The sequence below is a fragment of the Condylostylus longicornis genome, unplaced genomic scaffold, assembly GCF_029603195.1.
Source record: "Condylostylus longicornis isolate FDR11 unplaced genomic scaffold, ASM2960319v2 ptg000055l, whole genome shotgun sequence".
NCBI classification, from domain to species: Eukaryota; Metazoa; Arthropoda; class Insecta; order Diptera; family Dolichopodidae; genus Condylostylus; species Condylostylus longicornis.
This window is the reverse complement of record NW_026578024.1, coordinates 12830626-12850807: the sequence shown is the minus strand read 5'-3', so window position 1 is coordinate 12850807 and position 20182 is coordinate 12830626. Positions and strand designations below refer to the sequence as shown.

General features: G+C 24.3%; 1 protein-coding gene across 1 annotated transcript in view; it reads left to right on the top strand.

Moving 5' to 3' along the window:
* The window catches only part of LOC129612002 (collagen alpha chain CG42342), a 163804-nt gene that overhangs the window by 11932 nt on the left and 131690 nt on the right, over nt 1-20182 (top strand). The window contains exons 5-7 of the mRNA XM_055525443.1: nt 2587-2622; nt 4145-4216; nt 8324-8392. Of these exons, the coding sequence (XP_055381418.1) occupies nt 2587-2622; nt 4145-4216; nt 8324-8392 (177 nt within the window). The remainder of the gene's footprint in view (nt 1-2586; nt 2623-4144; nt 4217-8323; nt 8393-20182) is intronic.

Below are 20182 nucleotides of genomic sequence, written 5' to 3'. Positions count from 1 at the left end.
TGCTTTCTCTTTACTCTACAATAGTATAAACTTTAATGAATTAAGTTTATTTATAAGATAAAGCATAGATAATTCCGAATGAGTTGTTTTCAAATGAAGCTTACAGTAATCTTAATATACAATGTATGGGTGCTTTAATATAAAATTGAAAATAATAGCAAAATAGAAAGCAAGAAAAAAATGGATGAAGCTGTTAATATTGTCGTGTGTATAATTATACCATACATTTAAATAGCACTATACATTGCAAATATCATATTATATAAGAGGAATAGTATGGTGCACCGATTAACAAAGAAAAAATGCTTTAATATTTACAAAATATTTCGAACCGAACAATGATGATCCCAATATTTAGAGAGTTTTTGTTTAAAAGCCGAGTCGTAAATATAATACAACTCCCAACTCCAACTCCAATCAAACGTCAGTTAAACAAATCATTGTTGTGTGTGAAGGACTTCAAATTTCACTGCAATTATTCTAAATTGAAAATTTGCTTTCATTGAAATTTCATATAAACTAGATTATTGCTCACATATTTCCAACTATAGAATATAAACATTTCAAACAAATTGTTCTAGAAAATTTCAAAGAAATTGTTTAAAGAAATTTTGACATTCTTCCTTCAATACAGTAAATTCTTGCTTAGCACTGAGTTCCGTTTATACATTTTGTTCGGTTAAGTGATTAAGCAATATCTTTAGTTCCCTGCAGCCCTGATTGTTCAAAGATGAATTCTAATAAATAAATTTAATTAGTTTTCAATAATCTATTCAAAAAAAATCATAGTTAGATTTTTTGCATAATTAGATTTTTATTATTAGCATCCGAAATACAAAAAATAATATAATTGAAAAACTGTTTATAAAATGGGAATCTAGTAGGATTTGGTTGACCATACAACTAAAAAAAAATAAACATTATTCAGAAATTATGTGTAGCGCTCACAGTGCTGGAAAAAGCATCGCAGGAGTGTCGTCGTCGTAATTACATTGATCTGATAGGCACAGTAAATTTGATCCAATATTTTCCTTATTGAATACTCGTATAGCTCCAACTCAATTTCAACTTGTTCTATTAATATTTTTCTATTCAGAATTTTTATTTCAAATTTTATTTCGCAATAGATCAAAAAAAAAAAAAGTTTGTTATTAAATTGTAATCGCATGTTGCAGCGACAATATTATTTAATTTTCCGAAATTTTTCAATATTTGTCAGTATCACTATTTGCCGCAGCAAACTATCGTATTTCAATCAGTGCATTGAATGACATTATGAGAGTTTGTACAACAGTCACTGTTGCAATATCGAAATAGTGCGACACAAAACATTGCATTATTAATATAATCTCGTACATAATCATTTAACATAGCTATTCTCTAACTATATTGTATAACATTAATTTTCGTAATAAGAAGAAATTTTAGTCCGATATATGGGCTAAATATAAGAGCTTACATTATTATACTTAAAATTTCCTATTTAACATAAAATTTTAAAGAAGAACTTTCTTACTTATTAAATATTTTATAATATTCTGCTCTAACACATGAATATGAAAACTATTTGAACACCAGTTACTCTAGTTGTATTAAAAAATATATCACAGTTTGATGACTTGATGACTTTATGGGATATTTTTTTAGACCCTTACACAAGCTAAGCTTATATATACACCACTTGAATAATTGTGTCAAAGCTACCAAAATACTGATTACCTACACCTTCTATTTTAATTATTAATTAATTTTATTTAATTTTTAATATAATTTTTATTTTATTATTTTATAACAACTTTTTACACATTTTTATGAATTTAATTCTCTTACTCTAATTTATGTTTGTTTCTCATTTTATTGTAATTTTTTATTTATAACTAAATTACTTTCATTATAATTAATATTAAGACATTGTACATACATTCATACATTCTCAAGTAACCTACAGTATAATGTAACAAGTAATCAATCAAAATAAAGTATAACAATTTCAAAGCATATTTGTACATGCACATTTCTACATACCCATACATCTACTACATATATAACAATATTAACAAACACGTAGGCATTTATTGGTATAATTCGGTCTTTTCTCTTTTTTATTTTTTTTTATTGTTTAATTTCTCTCTGATTTGGTTGAAAATAAAAAAAAAAAAATAATACACAAACTTTTCCTATTTAAAGTCAATTTGAAACAATTTATCTTAAATAATTTATTAAGTTAACAAAAGGAAAACGATAGAGAGAGAGAGAGAGAGACAAAGAGAGAGAAAAAATTCAAATAATAAACTTTTTCTCTTTTTTTTTTCTTTCAATGCACACAATTTCCAAGTTCCAACATTCAATATACTTTTATATATATATATACATACATATATATGTATGTAACTGTAAATATTAATTTAAGGATCCCTTAATACTTTATATTTAACTAATATTATCCTTTTTTTTTCTCTCTCTCTCTCTTTCTTTCTTTTGCTAATTTTTTGCCTTTTTTTTTTTGTTTGTGTTTTATATTCTGTTAACATTATTGTTTTTTCTTTTAATTTTTATTTCTATTTTTTTTTTTTCGTTCTACAACAGGGTCCAATTGGTTTAGATGGTCCCAAAGGTGAACCGGTAAGTAAAAATAATTTTCAAACTTTTTTATTTGCTTTTGAGAATAACAACTTGTAAAAAAACAAAAAAGTATAAAAGAAGCAAAAAAAAAATTAAAACTTTTTTTTTTTGACTTTATAGTCTTTTAGATTTGAAATGAAAATATTTGAATGTTGTCGGAGTAAAGAATTCGTTTATTTCAATAAAAAAGAAAAAAATACAGACGTAGTATCCTACGCGATTTTATTGTATATTTATTGTTAAAAGGATCTTAAGAGCAATGATGGTATTGCTATAAGCAAAAGGTTTATATAGTAATTTCTTAAGGTCTCTAATTAAATGATATGAAGATATTATTTTTGATTAATCAATTTGAAATTTCAAAATAATTCTAAGCAAGAATTTATTGTTAACATATGTGAGGGTAATTTTACCCATTTATCGAACATTCCTTATGGATTATTGCTTGATTCAATTAAAATTTAATGAAAATTCGAGTAGCAGTTGTATTAATTTTATCACTGTATTTATTTTCCCGTTAAATGGAATTTATAAATAATTTGATAAATTTTTGAATTGCAAACCTGTCCAAAATGAAATTTCTCGTTAAATCATTGCTAAACATTCTAAGTATTAACAAAGTATTCATCTTGTTGGAAATTTTTAAGAAAAACTAGCTGATTTTCAAATATCATAATTATACTTCATGATTATTTGAGATTTATTGTAAATACTTATAAATAAAAATCTAAAATGGTTTCGTAACCTAAGCATATTATTCGAAATATGTTCATTATTACCTTTAATTAGAGCTTAAATTGAAATAAAGGTCTTTACGACTAATAGTTTTTCCATTTTCTAAACATTTTTTTAATAAGAATACTGTAAATACCTCATGGAAGCTCCTATAATATTTCTCCTGTAATTACCACTACGCTAATTGCAAATTACAACGGGGTTGTAATTAATTGTTGGTTGTATACTGCAACCGTTTACAACAATTGGCTAAAAATTCATAATATTTTTTTAATTTTATTAAATTCAAATAATTGAAAATAAAATTTGAAAATTTAAAACCCTATAATCTTCAAAATAAACAAAAGGATGAATTTCTCCATTGACTTATGAATTTTTTTTGTAAATACTGAAAAAAAAAAATTTCAACGTGTTTCAAAAAATCAAGCGAAAATTTCAGATTTTTTTTTGTGTTTTTTTTTTTGATTGTTTTCGGAAAAAAAGCAAAAACATAAAACTAAAATGAAATTTTTTTGTAAAAAAACCAGAGAAGAAGAAATCAAGGACTTTTTAAAGTTAACAAAGGAGAAATAAAAAAACTTAAAAAATCAAAAAATCACTTAAGAAAAAGGAAAGAAATTTTTCAGAAAAAAACAAAAAAAAAATCGAAAAAAATGTTTTATTTTTTTTTTCTTTTTTTCTTATTTTTTTTTTCAACATTTTTTCGTTGTTCATTTTTAAATGATTTTAACTTATTTTTTTTTTTGTTTTCTTTTCTTGTATTTCTTGTTATACGCACACATTACAGGGTAAACCAGGTGATAAAGGTCAGAAAGGTGATGTGGGTCATCCAGGGATCGATGTTTTCCAGACTGTAAAGGTATGTTGAATAAAATTTTTTCTCCATGATTTTTAATTTTTCCAACTTCGTTTTTCTTTCTTTCCTTTACAATCGTTTGTATTTATTTTTCTTTCGGTTTTTTCCTTCATTTTGTATAGGTACTTTTTCTCACTTTAATTTTCTCTCACTTCATTCTTATTTGTTTTATTGTACTCTTTTTTTTTATTTTTCTCTTTTTGTTTTTTTTTTCTTTTTGGTTTCGGATCATTTTGGGTCTTTTTAATTTTTTTTTTCTTCAACAAAATCTGAACATTTTTCTGTTTAAATTTTATTTGTTGTTTTTTCTTTCCATTCTTTTCTCAATTTGTTGTTTTTTTTTTCTCATTTTTTCTTGTAATTCGGAATTTACTCATTCCGATTCTAAATACCGATCTTTACCAAAAAAAAAAAAAATTAAATTTTTCTTTAACGTTTTCTTTTTATTGTTTTTTTTCTGGTTTGGTTTTAAGTCGAAATTGTTCTTCTTTCGGTCAATTTTATCTTTTGATTTGAATTTTCAGAGAGAGAGTGAGAGAGAGAGAGAGTGAGAGCAAATTCCGAAATGAAAGTCCTTTTTTTATTTTCTAATTTTTCTCGTTTTTTTTTTGCTTTCCTTTTGTTTGTAAGTCGTTTTATCTGTTTTTAACCTTTAAGGAACTTTTTATTATAATTTTATTTTTTATGTTTTATTTTAATTTTCCTTTCTTATAAGACACAAATGAAAATAAAAAGAAAAGAGAATGACGAAGAAAACGTTGTACGATTCTTTGTTGTTGTTTTTTTTTTTTCAATTCTTCTCTTGAATTTCACCTTATTTTTCTTTTAATATTTTATTTTTTCTATTCTTTTCAAATACTATCTTAAATGTGTTATCCTGTGAAAAGGATAATAAGTATCAGTTTTCATTAAGGATACTAATTTTGTAAGGATATGTTCTTCTTTATAATAATTTTCTTTATTGTTTGTTTTTCTTATTTTGTCCTTCTTTTATAACATTTATTTGCTGTTTTTTTTTAATGTTTTTGATGTTTTGATCCTTGAAGAAATCTCAAATTCTATGTACAGACACGTGTGTATATGTAAATAGAAAACTATAGCGTATGCCTTACAATATTCTAAAGAGAGACCGTATGTTGTTCGTAAGAATAAAAATTTCATAATGCATTCTTTACGAAAAGTAGGTGTTTATTTTTATTAGATTTGAAGTTTCAACCTTTCAATCCTTTTTCTTTGTTTTATTTTGCTTTTCTTTTCTATTTATTTTCAATTTATTTTTATTTTACAAGAAGAAAAAAATATCCTCTTTAAATGAAATTCAAGAGATAAGATTAGAGATAAAATTAATGTTGTAATAATAAAAATTATACATTTTATTTTTTAATAGAATTTTTTCACAAATGTGATGGCAGTAGCCTTGAATACTTTTCTATTTTCCTTTTTCTTTTTTTTTATTGGTATTTTTCACTTTAATTTGTTTCAAATTAGATGAAAATTATTTAATTTAAATGTCAATTTACATTTTCCTTTTTAGATGAAAGTAAAGAATGTTAGGTGATGATAAAGGTTTTTATCATTTTGATTGAAATTTTTTGTTTTGCAATCTAGATTTAAATTTAATATAAAAGGATTTTTAAGAAAGAGGGAAAAAATATATTACGTATACAAGGTTTATACTCCAAATGATGACCTTGATTTTTGATGTGATATTGGGAAGGTGTACTCGTGTGTGTTTTTGGAAAAATTGTTTACTAGACACGGGTTCCATATGAGATCTTATAAAATGAGTTGCTGTACATTGATTGATTTTGTTCCGTACAAAATTTTCCAGCCATTCTTAGTATTTTCGTTATTTAATTTCTTGGTATACTTTTCCACATTAACTAATTATCTTATATTTTAAAGCTTCTAGACCTGGCATGTTTGGATTTAATAAAATTACGTTAAATAACACTTAAATATGAAGTCAACATTATTATGCAGACTAGTTATGCTGCACACATTCAAAGTCAAAGAGCAGTACTCTATATAAGAATCGAAATTAAATTACGGCCATTAATATCAAATTCTTAAAAATTAAATTAAAAGTAAAAATAAATAAGGTGTTCAAGTGTGTGAGTTAGATTTTTAATCTCAATCACTTTCATTTAATTTTAGAAATTTTTAATTGAAAAACATAAAAAGTATTTTAGAATTTCATAAATTTTGAATGGCATTTACAAAATAAAATACGCACTCATTCTTGACAACAAATTAGGTATTTTTACACTTACTTAAGAGAAACAAATAAATTCATTTCTGATGAAATACAAAATTATTTGTGACCTTTTCAATTTTCCACAAGCCAAAAAAAATCAAAGCCATAACCCATGTTATTTTGTGACACATAGATCCACGTTAAAAGAAATGTTTGTATATAATTGCAATTTTAAGGTGCAAACATTTTACAGCACATTTTTGTTCCCTCATGTAAATATCACCTTTATATTGCATATAGCAAAAATTGTACATAGAAAAAGTCAAGGAGTACTTAATGTTCTGGACTTTGAAATTTAATTAAAAAATTAGAGTACCAAAAAAAATATTTCATCGAATTTTATAACTCATATCCATGAAACAGTTATATTTTTAATTTTCTATAAACTTGGATAATTGCATATTTATAGGGGATTTGTAAATTTTTCTATGATTCCAATATTTCAATGTATTCAGAAAATTATTAGAAAATTATACGATTTTGAAGTTTGCATACCAAAATTTTTCAAGTACCAAATTTACTCCCAAACACTTTAAGAACAATTTCAAAATTTTCGGGACAGATATAATTTTTCAAAATGTTTTTGAAAAAATTCTGCGAAAAATTGTTATTTAACAACTTTGAAATTGGTGGAAATTTTCTTAATACACCTGAAATTAAAATCAGAATCCAAAAATTTTTTCATTAAAATATTCAAATTTAATCAAATGCAGGCCCGGCTCTAAATAATTCAGCGTCCTAACCAGTTTCCAAAAAGTGCGGCTCCCCTGATCCACGCTTTCGAAGCAATGAACAATAGGCACTAAATATTGGATAATAAGTGCGCGTAATAAATCAATTTCTTGCACCTTCATCATATTGAGTGCAAGATTAGGCATACAAAATTAAAACCCCGAAATAAACTTAATTTCAGTGTAAGAAAGAAAAAAATTTTTGGAAAACTTTTTGGAATTTTTTTAATTTTTAATGGCGCCTCTGTTTTGCGGCCTCTATCGCAAATACTTACTTTGAATATATGGTAGAACCGGTGCTGGTCAAATGTTATATTTTAATTTAACCATTATACAATTTTAACAATCCAATTTTTTTTTTATAATAAAGTCGAAATGACAACTTTATATCTGCTAACATCATCTTAATTAAATTTAACAAAAACAATATAAAAAAAAAAATTTTGTTTTTTTCTGTGTTTCATCCAATATCAAAATTTATTTTTTATGCGACATAAGTGAACAGTACGTACTTTATTAAAATAAAAAGTCAAAAAACCCCAATTACATTATTTTCATGACATTGAATAAGGTCGAATACTTTTAATATAAAAATATGAACTTTTCACGCGCCCTCTTAAATATTAAAACACGTCTCGTTTCTCATTCTCGCAGCAAAATACACAATAACGCCATTCTGCTAATTTCGAATTTCCAAAAAAAAAAAAAATTAATCTGTCTATCTTAACTCTTTTAATCACAGAACACAAAATGTGAGTGTAAATGTAAAGAATAAATTTTATTTTAATTTTTATCTAAAAAAAAAATATCCAAGGACTTTTCGGATGCTTACATTTTGTTTCTATACTTTTGAAAATTCATTTTTGTTTTTTCATTATTGTTGTTGTTGTTATTGTGTAAAATTTTCATTTATTCAAAATAAAAATGGAAAAAATATTTGTTTTTTTTTTATGTTTTTTATGATAATTTTCCATTTTATATTTTTCTCGTTTTTTTTTTTTTATTTTTTGTCTACACTTTTAAAACTAAATTAAAAATAAAAATGAAATACAAAAATACAAAAATGAGAATAACAAAATTTTCTAACAAAAAAAAAAATAAATAAAAATTATTATCCTAAAGGGATTAAAGAGATCAGTTACAACACTACGTGGCGGAACTTTAGGTTATGCGGAAATTGTTGCAGTAAAGGTATTTAACAAAACAAAAAAAAAAACGAAATAATAATTAAAATAAAAAATATAAATTTAAGTAGAAAAATAACAGTAAAAAAAAAAAATATGTAATGTTAAAATGTTTTTTGGAGAGCAACTAGTTGCTAGCACTCATTTGTACTTTAATGTAATTGTAACACGTTCACATTTTAGTGCGCATTTACTCTTTTATTTTTTTCTTCTCTTTTTGTACTTTCAATTGTACTCATTGTTTTTACGTAGTTACTCTTTTTTTTGTTTAATGTAGGATAGTAGAAATATTTTTTATTTAAAATTTTTTTATTTTTTCTCATTTTGGCATCCTAATTGTATTTTTATGGTTTTTTTGCATAATTTTAGGCAATAATATGAATATATAATAAAAATTTATTAAATTAAATTTATAGCTATAGCTATTATGTGATTATTAAATTTTTTGTTAAAAAAAATTATTTGTGTTCTTTGAATATTTAATTACTTGCATAATGAACACCATGCAGAGGTACAGATGTGTGTGAGTAAATTATATTGAAAGTAAATTACATTGATGTTGAAATTTTTATAATTTAATTGTTGATAAGTTAGTATAGATAGATAAGTTAGGCAATTTAAAATTAAATTAGAAAAATTTAAAAAAATTTTAAAATACTTAAATGTTTTACATTTTGATTTAAACAACAACAGTTAAAAATGTAAGTTGATTTCTTTTTATACCCGTATGAACGTATGTTTGAAGGGTATTATAAATTAGCTGCAATATAGAAATGTTTTTGATTGAAATGATTCTAAATAAGTTAACCATGTCTATTCTTGTGTTCGTCCTTCAATCCCAACCCAACAAAAACTCAAAAACTAATTAAGCTGAGCTCACCAAATTTTTACAAATGATTTATTGTAGTAAGTGCCAGAACCCTATTTAAATTAGATATGATCGAGGTTGTGATTCGGGTAGCTGCCCTGCAATTTTAAAAACTATTTGACTAGATCTCAGAAATTATTGAAGCTATAATATCGAGATTTCGTGCAAGCAAGTATTATATTATTCAAATTGTTATGTGTAAAAGCACTATAAATATAAAAAACCAGGACTATGTATGAAACAGCGTGTTAATTAACATACAGATTTTGAAACCTATCATTCGTACGGTTACTACAAAGTTGGTTCGGTCAAATCTGCCTATTCTCGTGAACAGTAATTTTATTTTAAATTTAGAATTCTTTTATTTAAGTAAGAAATTTGATATAAGTAATACTTATCAATTTAAGTTAACGTAATTTTCTTGCACATCTGAAAAAATTATAGAAATTCAATTGTTATAGAAAGCAAATTATTCCTTGTTTGCGATTGAAGCGATCAACAAATTCAATTTCAAAAGCAACACTCAGTTCTTATTATTTTAGGACATTTGGCGCAAATTTTCCAAAGACGAGAAAATTAATGCATAACTTTTACCTTGTTGCTATCTGTTTTAAAATTTTTCAGTAGAAGACAACAAACCTTATACATGTACTATGTACAGATTTTAGAGAAAAATTCAATACTTTCAAACTTAAAGAACATAGCTCTTCTCATTTCTTCTCAATTCTTATAAAGTGAATTTTTTTTCGAATAATAAGCAGACTACAAAGAAATTTGTTATTTAACACGCTTGTTGCTGCAGTGTTAAATAAATAAAATTACAATAAATAAAATGTGAAGAAATTAAATTTTATGTCGAATTATAAAAAATTTAAATTTTTACAGTGACATTTTAGAAAAAAATTAAAAGAAAAAAAAATCCAAGATTCTTTAAAGTACTTACTTAAAATTTTGTTAAAACTTCGAAAACTTTGTTAAAACTTAAGTTTTCTATAATGATGTCAGATAACAAAGCAAAAATCCTTTCGCTCATTAAAATTCTCATTTTATTCCAATTAAATTCGTCATCTTATTATAAGAAGTTTAGTTTAGTTTTTATTCATCTGTATTATATTTGATTATGACTATATTATACGCCAGCTAACCCATCTAGCGTTTCTGTCATCTTGAAAAAAGGGAAGTGACATTTTTTTTTTCATTTTTTTGTTCTAGTGCTTTCCCGGAACATTCCTGAATTTATTAAAAAATATTAACATTTCGAACATCATGTTGGTTTTTTCAGGGACCCTAAACCTTCTGTCGTAATTCTTCTTAAATATTTCAAAGTATTTACCAAATATAAGATTATTCTTTGCATGGAGTGTCCCACATCTCTACTTGTCGACCACTATTTTTGATTACAATCCCTAGACTTAATCGATTCGCTCAGTAATGCTAATTTTTTGTCCGACATTTTTTTTAATTTCAAATTTTCTACGTATTTAATTCAAATAAGCGTTGTTTTAAGTACACTCCTTCAAATTATAGAGTAAAAATTTTTTTTACGTGTAAAATTTAATTTTTAATATGAAATGTAGTTGAAAATTTTTAAAATTTTATTTTAGATTTTTTTTGTTTTCCTTTGCCTTCATTTTCTATATTTTTTTTCTGGATTTTTTTTTATCTATCGTTTCATTATAACTGCTGAATATCCTTGTTGTTATTTTATTATAAATGTAGTATAAGAGGTGTAGTTCATTTTATAACTATTGTAATTTTTATTTGTTATATAAGAGAGTAAACATTTTGGTTTTCAATTTTTTTTACTTGTATATGGTGCTTTCCTCTTGTGTTCTTGCTACATTGTGTATGTGCATTAATTGTAGTCTTTTGTTTCTTTTTTTTACTCCGCATTTTATTATTGTAATTTTATTTAAAAAAAAAATTTTTGTATAGTTTTTATAATGCTCTTTTATGCTCGGAAATTGTTTTAGTATACTTGACTCGATGCTCTATTTTTTGTTTTTCATTATGCACAACAAAAGTCAAGAGATATTAAAAAAATTAAAATGGCATCTAAATTATATTAAAAAAAAAAAGCTAAAAGAATTATCATGCTTTTTGAATTTAACTATCAAAAAAAACAAAAAAAAATAAACGCCAACAATTCATGTTTATTTCAAAATATTTTTTCCCTTATTCCGAATTTTTAACCTAAAAAACTTGACATTCAAGTAAGTATGAAAAAGCAAGGACTCTTCTTTTATAAATATTATTTTTAAAATTTTATATGAATGTATTTATGTTTGTATGTACAATAGAATAAGGATTTAAAGGAAGATCATTTGCAAGTATAAAAAAAAACCAAAGAATTTCCTTAAATTTTCTAGTTTATACACGGAATAAGCAAGTGCTTACTTTTAAAAATATTTTATATTCTTTGTATGGAAAGCGATTTGGTACTCAAACATGGTGCTTTTCGTCTTAATGTTTTAGGTCTATTTTCGGTTCTTTTGTTTCCGTAAATTTTGTTTCTTTTCTATTGCGAAATAGATAGTGGTATACGATTAATGAAAAAACATTTATACAAGTAGTAACAAAATGTCTATCTTCATTTTGAAGCCCACTTTTCATTTCTATATTTTTTGTTATGACGGAGAGGTTCTATATACATATACATTCATGTATATATATATATATAAATTTTCTCTTTCATCTTTACAAAATGAACAGGATTTTTATTTTGAAATTTCTCTTCCCAAATATTTTTTTTCTATTTTATTTCTTTGCTTAGAAAATTTTGTATGTGTATTGTACTCGTAGGTAGGTAGGTACTTCTTTTCAATCAGCTACCATTATATACTTTCGTATATAAAGTAAAATAATTTTATAAAAATATTATCTATATAATAAAATATTAAAGTGTATATTGTTAAGGACTCTATAAAAATTTTTCATTCATAGTAGTACAAGATGATTGATTAATGGTATCAGAAATTCATATTCTTAAAATAGAATCTCTTTTATTTAATGATGGGAATTTCATTAAATTATTTCACTTAACTAAGTAGTTAGAACAAGTTTTATTATGATCGTATAAGCCAAAACCAAATGCGAAACTTTTGAAATATTCAATGAATCTAATGAGATTTTCCTATAGGATTTAAAATTAAATGATAGAATCAAAATTTAATTCTCTTATTCGCCTTCTGTTATCTATAGTTCTTCTAGACTTTCGACACTAGCTCGCAAATAATCTTATGTTTCGTTCCTCTTATATGTTCAACTTTGCATAATTTCTTATAAATTTGTTAAGAAAACTGGGAAATACTATATAATTATGCAGACCTAATTCTGACTTATTCTACGACTTACGTGCTTTCCAAACAATTACCAATATTGAAAATTAAATTTTCAGCTTTTTATTTAGTAATGTTTGCATATAATCACATGTTATCAAGTTTATTTTGCTGTAAGCAGAAAGAAAAAATTATCTTGAAAACACGTACTGAAAAAACTTGAAAAGAAATTTTCAATGGCGTCCCTGTTTCCCGGCCTCTTTGCAAATGCTTACTTTGTATATATGGTAGATCCGTCGCGGTAGTCATGTATCATACATTCTGATTCAAAAAATAATAGAAAATTATTTATCGATACTTCTTGTTTTTGAAAATTTTTTTGAACACAAGATATAACACATGTTAAGCACAAAATTTTTTTAAAAACTTTAAAATTTCCAATTGATCTCAATATAATTTTGAATACACCCTGTACCAAAAATATATCGCTTCAAGAAATCTTCTTTAATTTAGAAAAGATCCTTAAATTTTTTTCTATATTTTTCTATGTTCTCGTTGATTTTATTTTTTCATAAATTGTTTAATGAACTTTTAAAGAGACTTAAAATAGTAAAATAAAGAATAGAAAGCAAGTAGAAAAAAAAAGGACAACAACACAAAAAGGTTACTAATGTTCTTTTTATCTAAAAGAAAAACAAAAATAAGAACAAAAAACATAAAATAAGATACCATCATAAAAATTACTTCATTTTTCATTATGAAAGAAAATGTTAAAAGTTAAAAGATTCTAAGGCTAAGGATCATATTATAATTTAGGTTCCAGGAAAAAGAAATAAACAAGAAAACGAAAACAAAAAACAAAACAAATAAATTTAAACTAGAGTTTATTTATAGATCTAGAAGAAACAAAAACAAAAGCAGAAAAAAAATAAAAATTAAATCAATGAAAGAAATAAAGAAGAACTTAGTCCTTATAATATAAAAATTTGAAGTACTATAAAAAAAGGACATTAAAGTAAAGTAAATAAATTATATTTTGATAATGTGAAAATTAAACAAGAAAAAAAAGGATATACGTATAAATATTTCGAGAAAAAAAATGCTTACAATATGAAATTAAGAAAACCCCCAAAAAAAAAGGTAATAAATTTCTTAATATTAAAAAAGATTTCCAAATCTCAGTTATACTTGGAATTGCAAAACATTTTAAATGAAGGAAGTTCATTTTTTGCCTTAAATCGACTTAATTTTTTTTCTTCATTAAATTTATTGATCATTTTATATTATCATAATTACCCACAAGCATAATTACTCACCTGTGATATTAAAAAAAATTAAGAGATAGTGTGGGAAATTTATCATAGAAGTTTGAACTGGAAATGAATGTAATATTAAAATTTAGCCCACTCTTAGTAATTTTCAAAATTAATATACAATGGAAAGCTGAATCTTTTTAAATCGGTTAATTATTATGAAAGTTCTAGCTATTTAAGTCGGCATTCGTAGAATCTGTAAACCTTCTTGTCGAAATTAAAATTTTTAACTGGTATTTTGGGGTTTAAATATTCATTTGCAATAACAAAGCCAGGAATAATTTTTTACATAAAATTGTTTCACCTTATTTATAGATATTAGAGAGATTGTTTCACATTAAACATGTTCATTCTGTATAGCATCGCTTCTCAATGCAAAAAGAGAAAAATTAATCAGTGTATGTGTGTGTAAATGTAATAATTATTTCGGAATATCCCAAAATGAATGAATTTCAATCTTAATTATATCAAGCAAGATCAGTATATCTTATAAACAATTATTACTATAATATCACCCGCTATAATTTTTTCCTAGTAAAATATTATATCAACGATACCCTATAGTATAATATTGGAAAAATATATTATAAAATTCAAATCGATTATGTATACTCTACTCCTGCCAATTCTCGAACAAAACTAACTTTAATTTTTCAATAAGTTTATAGGGATTAATTCACTTGTTTATAGCAATTTATTTCTATTTCACTTGTGAACTTATTGTGACCCATTAAGTACTGACAATATAGTATATGCAGCAAAAACCTCCATATTATTAAGAAAAAACAACGACACAATGTGGAATGAATTCCTTATGAAACTAAAAATATTTGCATATTTTGCCGCTTTTAGTTGAATTTTTCACTAACGAGTTTATTTTCTTTGTTTTCTCGTACAATAGGAAATTATGATGAAAAATTCTTATTTAAATAAATTTTAACTGATAAATCAACTTATGGTTAAATTTTAAGGAAATCTCAAATTAATTTTGAATAGGTTTGCTACACTAATTCATTCAATACTGTGATAGAATACGAGTGGCTTCAAAAATACGTAAAATTATTTTAAATTTAATTATTGAAGACTCATACTGATTTGATTAAAAAAAATAATTTAATTAATATTTTCCTTCAATTTCATATATTAAAAACTATTCCTTTATGTTATCATATAAGACAATTGATAAATGTCACGTATACCATTTGTGTTCACGTTACTATAACTATACTGGGCAACTTCAAACACCGAAAAAGATTAAAGATATTCAACTGTAAGACAAAACTATAATATTATTTAAGGTGAAAATTTGAACTCATTGTTTAGATTTACTCAGTGCTATATAACTTTCGTTCTTCTTCTCTTTTGATAAATTCATTGCTTCCGTTCATAAGATTCTCTCAATTTATATTGGATAGTAGTTCCAATAAATTTCTTATATAACAAGAGTAATTTTGCTTTTAATTTTTAATTGAAATCATCGTGAATAATTTTATTAAATAAATTTCAAATTTAAAATTTTCAAATTTTCTTTTTGTGTCATGAATTTTCACTTTAAACGTTCATATTTTTATACATAACACGTGTGTAACAACTCTTATGAAAAACAAAATGGTTTTAAAATTCTAAAATTTTTGTGGTTGCTTGCATGTTTTTTTTTTTAATATTCCTATTAAATTTTTACATTATTTTCTTTCTCTTAGAGCTCAAATAAAAATTTTTTCTATTTCACACAGAAAAAAAATCAATAAAAAATTTTTTGAAAAAAACAAAAATAAAATTTCGAAAATATTTTTAAAATTTTATTATTGCATACTTATGGGAGTGTAAACAAGGATTTTCTCTTATAACGTTAAAATTTCTATTTCTTATTTTTTTTTTGCCTAAACTGTTATATTTGGAAAAAAAACCGAAAAAAAAAAATGGTTTTAAAGATTTTCTCTTCTGAAATTAAATTTAAATAGAAAATAAATTTATTCATAAGAAATACCTGGGTTTTTTCTTTAACACCTTTACGTTTTATCGAATTCAACTTTCTTTCAATCTATACGAAATTTTCTTTCTCTAATCACAAAATCCGTTTAACTGAAAACTTTTCTAGAAGATTTTTTTTTTTTTTGTAAAAAATTTTATTTTTATTTTTATTAATATTTAATTTATTATTCATTTAAAAATAAAAAAAAATCCATGAAAATAGGGTTTGCAGGAAGCTGGTGTCAACATATCAGCATCAACGGTAATCCAACTGAAGGTAAGATTTCTTTTGCTCGTTTACTATAACTGTACTACATACACAAAAATATGTGTATGGTTTTGCTTTTAAAACTAATATTTTCTCTAACAAAGCTTAACTACTCTCTAATATAATGCAAATGCATGTCCTATATATAACAAAGGATTACAATGTTTGTATGTGTATAACGTTCACATATATAAAATATATTATCGTGTTTTTGGATTTAAAAACTGTTAAAATATAACATATAAAATTCATACTAATAAGTTAGGAAAAATTAATTATTTTTATATGGTTTTTTTTTTATACACTCACACACACGCAGCAAGGTAAAGGAATAAATCTGTAATACGTATGTAACAGGAAAAGTAAATTAAGTTTTAAAAGAAAAATATTTAAAATTTAAATCCTTCACTGTATGCTGTATACTTTATCATTCTTAAAAACAACTATAAGGATTAAAAATGAAAGTAATAAAAAATAACAAATAAACTTTATTAGAGAGAGTAACCCTCTCTGTTTGTCATTATACACTATAATACTTTTTATGTCATTTTAATGTTGAATTAAAGTATATACACAGTGTTACCGTATATTGTGTCTAAAGTCTAAAGAAATTTCAATTTTTAGTTTTAACTTCAGTACGTTTTAAAGAAATAAATGAATAACCAGAAAATCTAAGGGAAGAAATTGAGTTACAAATTTACTACTTGGTCTGAAAATAACTCAAATATATGAATTTATACAAAGGAACCATTTAATGAGTTAATATTTCATAATTTATCAATATTCGGACAATAATATACAAAATAACATTTGAAATACAACTCTAATCCGACTAGGTTTTTAATAATTAATATGGTTGCAATACTGCATTAAGCTGACCAGGCTTTTAATAATAATCAATACAATGTACGTATATAAAAGCTATTAAATTTTCGAAAAGTTTGTTTTCAGTAAACTAATACCGATTTTCTTAATTTAGTTGCTCGGGCATTATTATTAAATCCATTATTATTGAGAAAAGGGTATTGGTTATTTTAATATTCCCACAGCAGTATAATGAGTGTGAATAACAGTATATTGAGTGGGGAAACCAATATAATATAATAGGCGATTAACTCCATTTATTGTATTACTTTACTAAATTTCTCCGAAATACGACGGCAACATTTAGTTCCTTTAATTTTTTTACATTAATTTTTATTTACTTTAAACTCAAAACTTAACAGACTCCGTATATTATGCATTTTCATAATCTAGAACAAGAAAATGCACTTAAAAAAGTTAATAACAAGTAATATTTGATTTTCTTTTAACACATATGTACATTTTTTACATGTATAGTAAGATTGTATATGTATGAGTGTATTACTCTATTAAATATTTTTATTCTGCATACAATATACGTTGTATGTAGATTCATAAATACAAAATCTCTTATAATTAACAACGTTTTTGTGTTTCATTTAAGAAGAATATACAAAAAATTTTAGAGATGTTTAATATTGAAATGAAGAAAAAAAAATTTAAATAGTAAAAAATTATAAAATTTTCATTTGAAATTTAAAATACCGCATAGTAAATGAGTTCATTTTTGGAGAGCACTTGTATTGTACCCCTTAATTTTTATGTGATAGTGTTCAAACTTTATTAATAAGCCTTTAATGAGTTCTTCGTAAAACAATAAAATTTAAATATTAAAAATCTGATTATTGCCATGAAGGGAAAAAAATAATACGCCGGCAGAAATTTCATCATTTAAAAGAAAAGTAAAAAAATAATAAATGAAATAATGTGGAAATGTCAAGGATATTTTATGAAACGCGTACATACACCACAAATAAAAAGACAGCCAAAAAAAAGAAAATTCTTTTACTTTATTTGCATAAATTTGGTTATAAAATCCTGACTTAAAATCCTGATCAATTTAAAAAATGGTTTAGGAGCAGCTTATCATCAAAATTCTATTAAAGGAATGGAAACTCCAAAAATGAAGTGGGATCAAATATGAATTTTAGCTGTGTGCCTCGCATGAATTCGAATTATATTAAAAATTTTGTCTAATTTTGCATAGTAGTAGCCAATGACATTCCCATATTAACTTTAAAGTCATGTTTTATAAAACAATTTCATGTCAAGAGGAATAAGCATTTTTTAAACGTATACGAAAATTATCTTTTGAAAAATTAAATTTACCAAACAAATTTCAAAGTTGAAGGATTTTATCTTAAATATTTTTATAGATTATTTATAGTATGTAGGCACGTTTTCCACCAATTATTCCTCTATTATTTTAATTTGAAAAAAATTGTTGAAACCTCATAAATATTTGATAAGAAATTCCTGAATTTCGTATTTCAAGTTTTCTTTAGAATTTTCATTTTTCATTTTCCACACTTATTCATTTTTCTTTTCTTTTACTTTTATTTGTTTTTCAGTATTTTTAGTTTCTTTCTTTTACCATTGCTACGATCCGAATACAATAGAAATAAATTTTGATAATTCCATGTTGAAATATTTTAAAATAATGATGCTCTCGATTATAATAATGCATTAGATTTTGTCAATTTTTGTGGAAATTTTTTGTGGTGGAAAAAAAGAGTAAAGAAAAGAGTAAAATAGGAAAGAGAATATAAAGATATTCTTCTTTTAATATCAAAGGTGTTAAAGTTTTAAGGTATGTTTGTATAACTTCAATGATTCTAAATTCAATATGAATTTTAATTTTGGGGAATAATAGAGATTATAGTATAAATAAGAAAAGAGATTTTGGTATGAAACAAAAAAAAAAACTTTAAATATTACAAATTTCGTCGGAGCAGCATGAGGCTAGGCTGGGATTGTCCTTCAACATAACGTATTGCAGCTCCCTGGAAATGAAAAAGCTTTACTTTATGTATGAGAGCCCGGCTCTGGGCGGGCTTACCCATACATGTCATGTGAGGCAGAGCTTGCATGGTGGGACTAAGCAAGATGTAGAAAATTAGGCATAGGGGAAATAGATAAATTCCTCAGGAGAACCGGGTGGCTTAGATGCGCCACCTGTATTCGTAAATTCAATTATATCCTGGAGATCTGCTCCAGCTGCCACGACAACCAACCATTTTAAACTTTAAAATTAAAGACCTTCAGCCCGCATCAACAATACAATGCAAATACAATATCAATAACTCAAACTTCAAACAAATGTCGAGCATATGAAGAAGAATACCAGCAAAAATACTTGTTAAATTTAAAAAAAACATCATAGCTGCATCAAAATTTTGCCTTATTTATATAGTATGATATTCGTTCCGAATCAGAAATTGTTTTAGTTTATTTGCTATTTTAGCAATTTTCTTGTGACGACAGCTAGAAGTGTTTAACGTTTTTTTTAATTTTTAGTAACTCTTATGGCAGTGCACGTGTGCGACTCATAATGATTTTTTTTCCCACAAATATCATTTATTAATTTTTTTTTTAGTTTTAATTTTAAAAATAAAATTTTTTATATTTGAGAATCTTAAACTCCTGGTTTAAGTGATTTTGTGGTATACTCTCTAGAGAGTTTTTCTTTTTGTCTTTGTTTTTTTGTTATACATATTAGTATAAGGGTTTTAGAATTTTATTATTATACAATTCTATTTTAATAAAGAATAATTGAATGAAAATATTTTAATAATTGAGGAAATTAAATACCAGAAAAATTTTCGGAATAAAAATATCTAATTTATATTGTGAGTGGGATGATTTTCATTTAAATGAAAAAAAAAATTATTTGAATTTTTAATGCATTCTCTGAAATAAATTTGCGAATTAAGTAGTTATACAGAAACGAAATCCATTGTTATAATAAGACTACATGATATATATGGATAATTAAAAAAAAAAGGTTTTGCTTCCATTTTCTCAAAATGTGATTTTCAACCAGCACTACACCACAAGTGAAAATAGATTTTCAAAATGAAATTTGTTTGGTCATATATTCTGGCGCGAAATTCCAAAATAAGAATTTTAAAATTTTTAAATTTTACATTATATGTACAAAAATATCTTCAAAATTAAGATTTTTTAATGCTACAGAAGTTTCTCAGAATTGGAATTTTTTACACTTTTTCTGGAT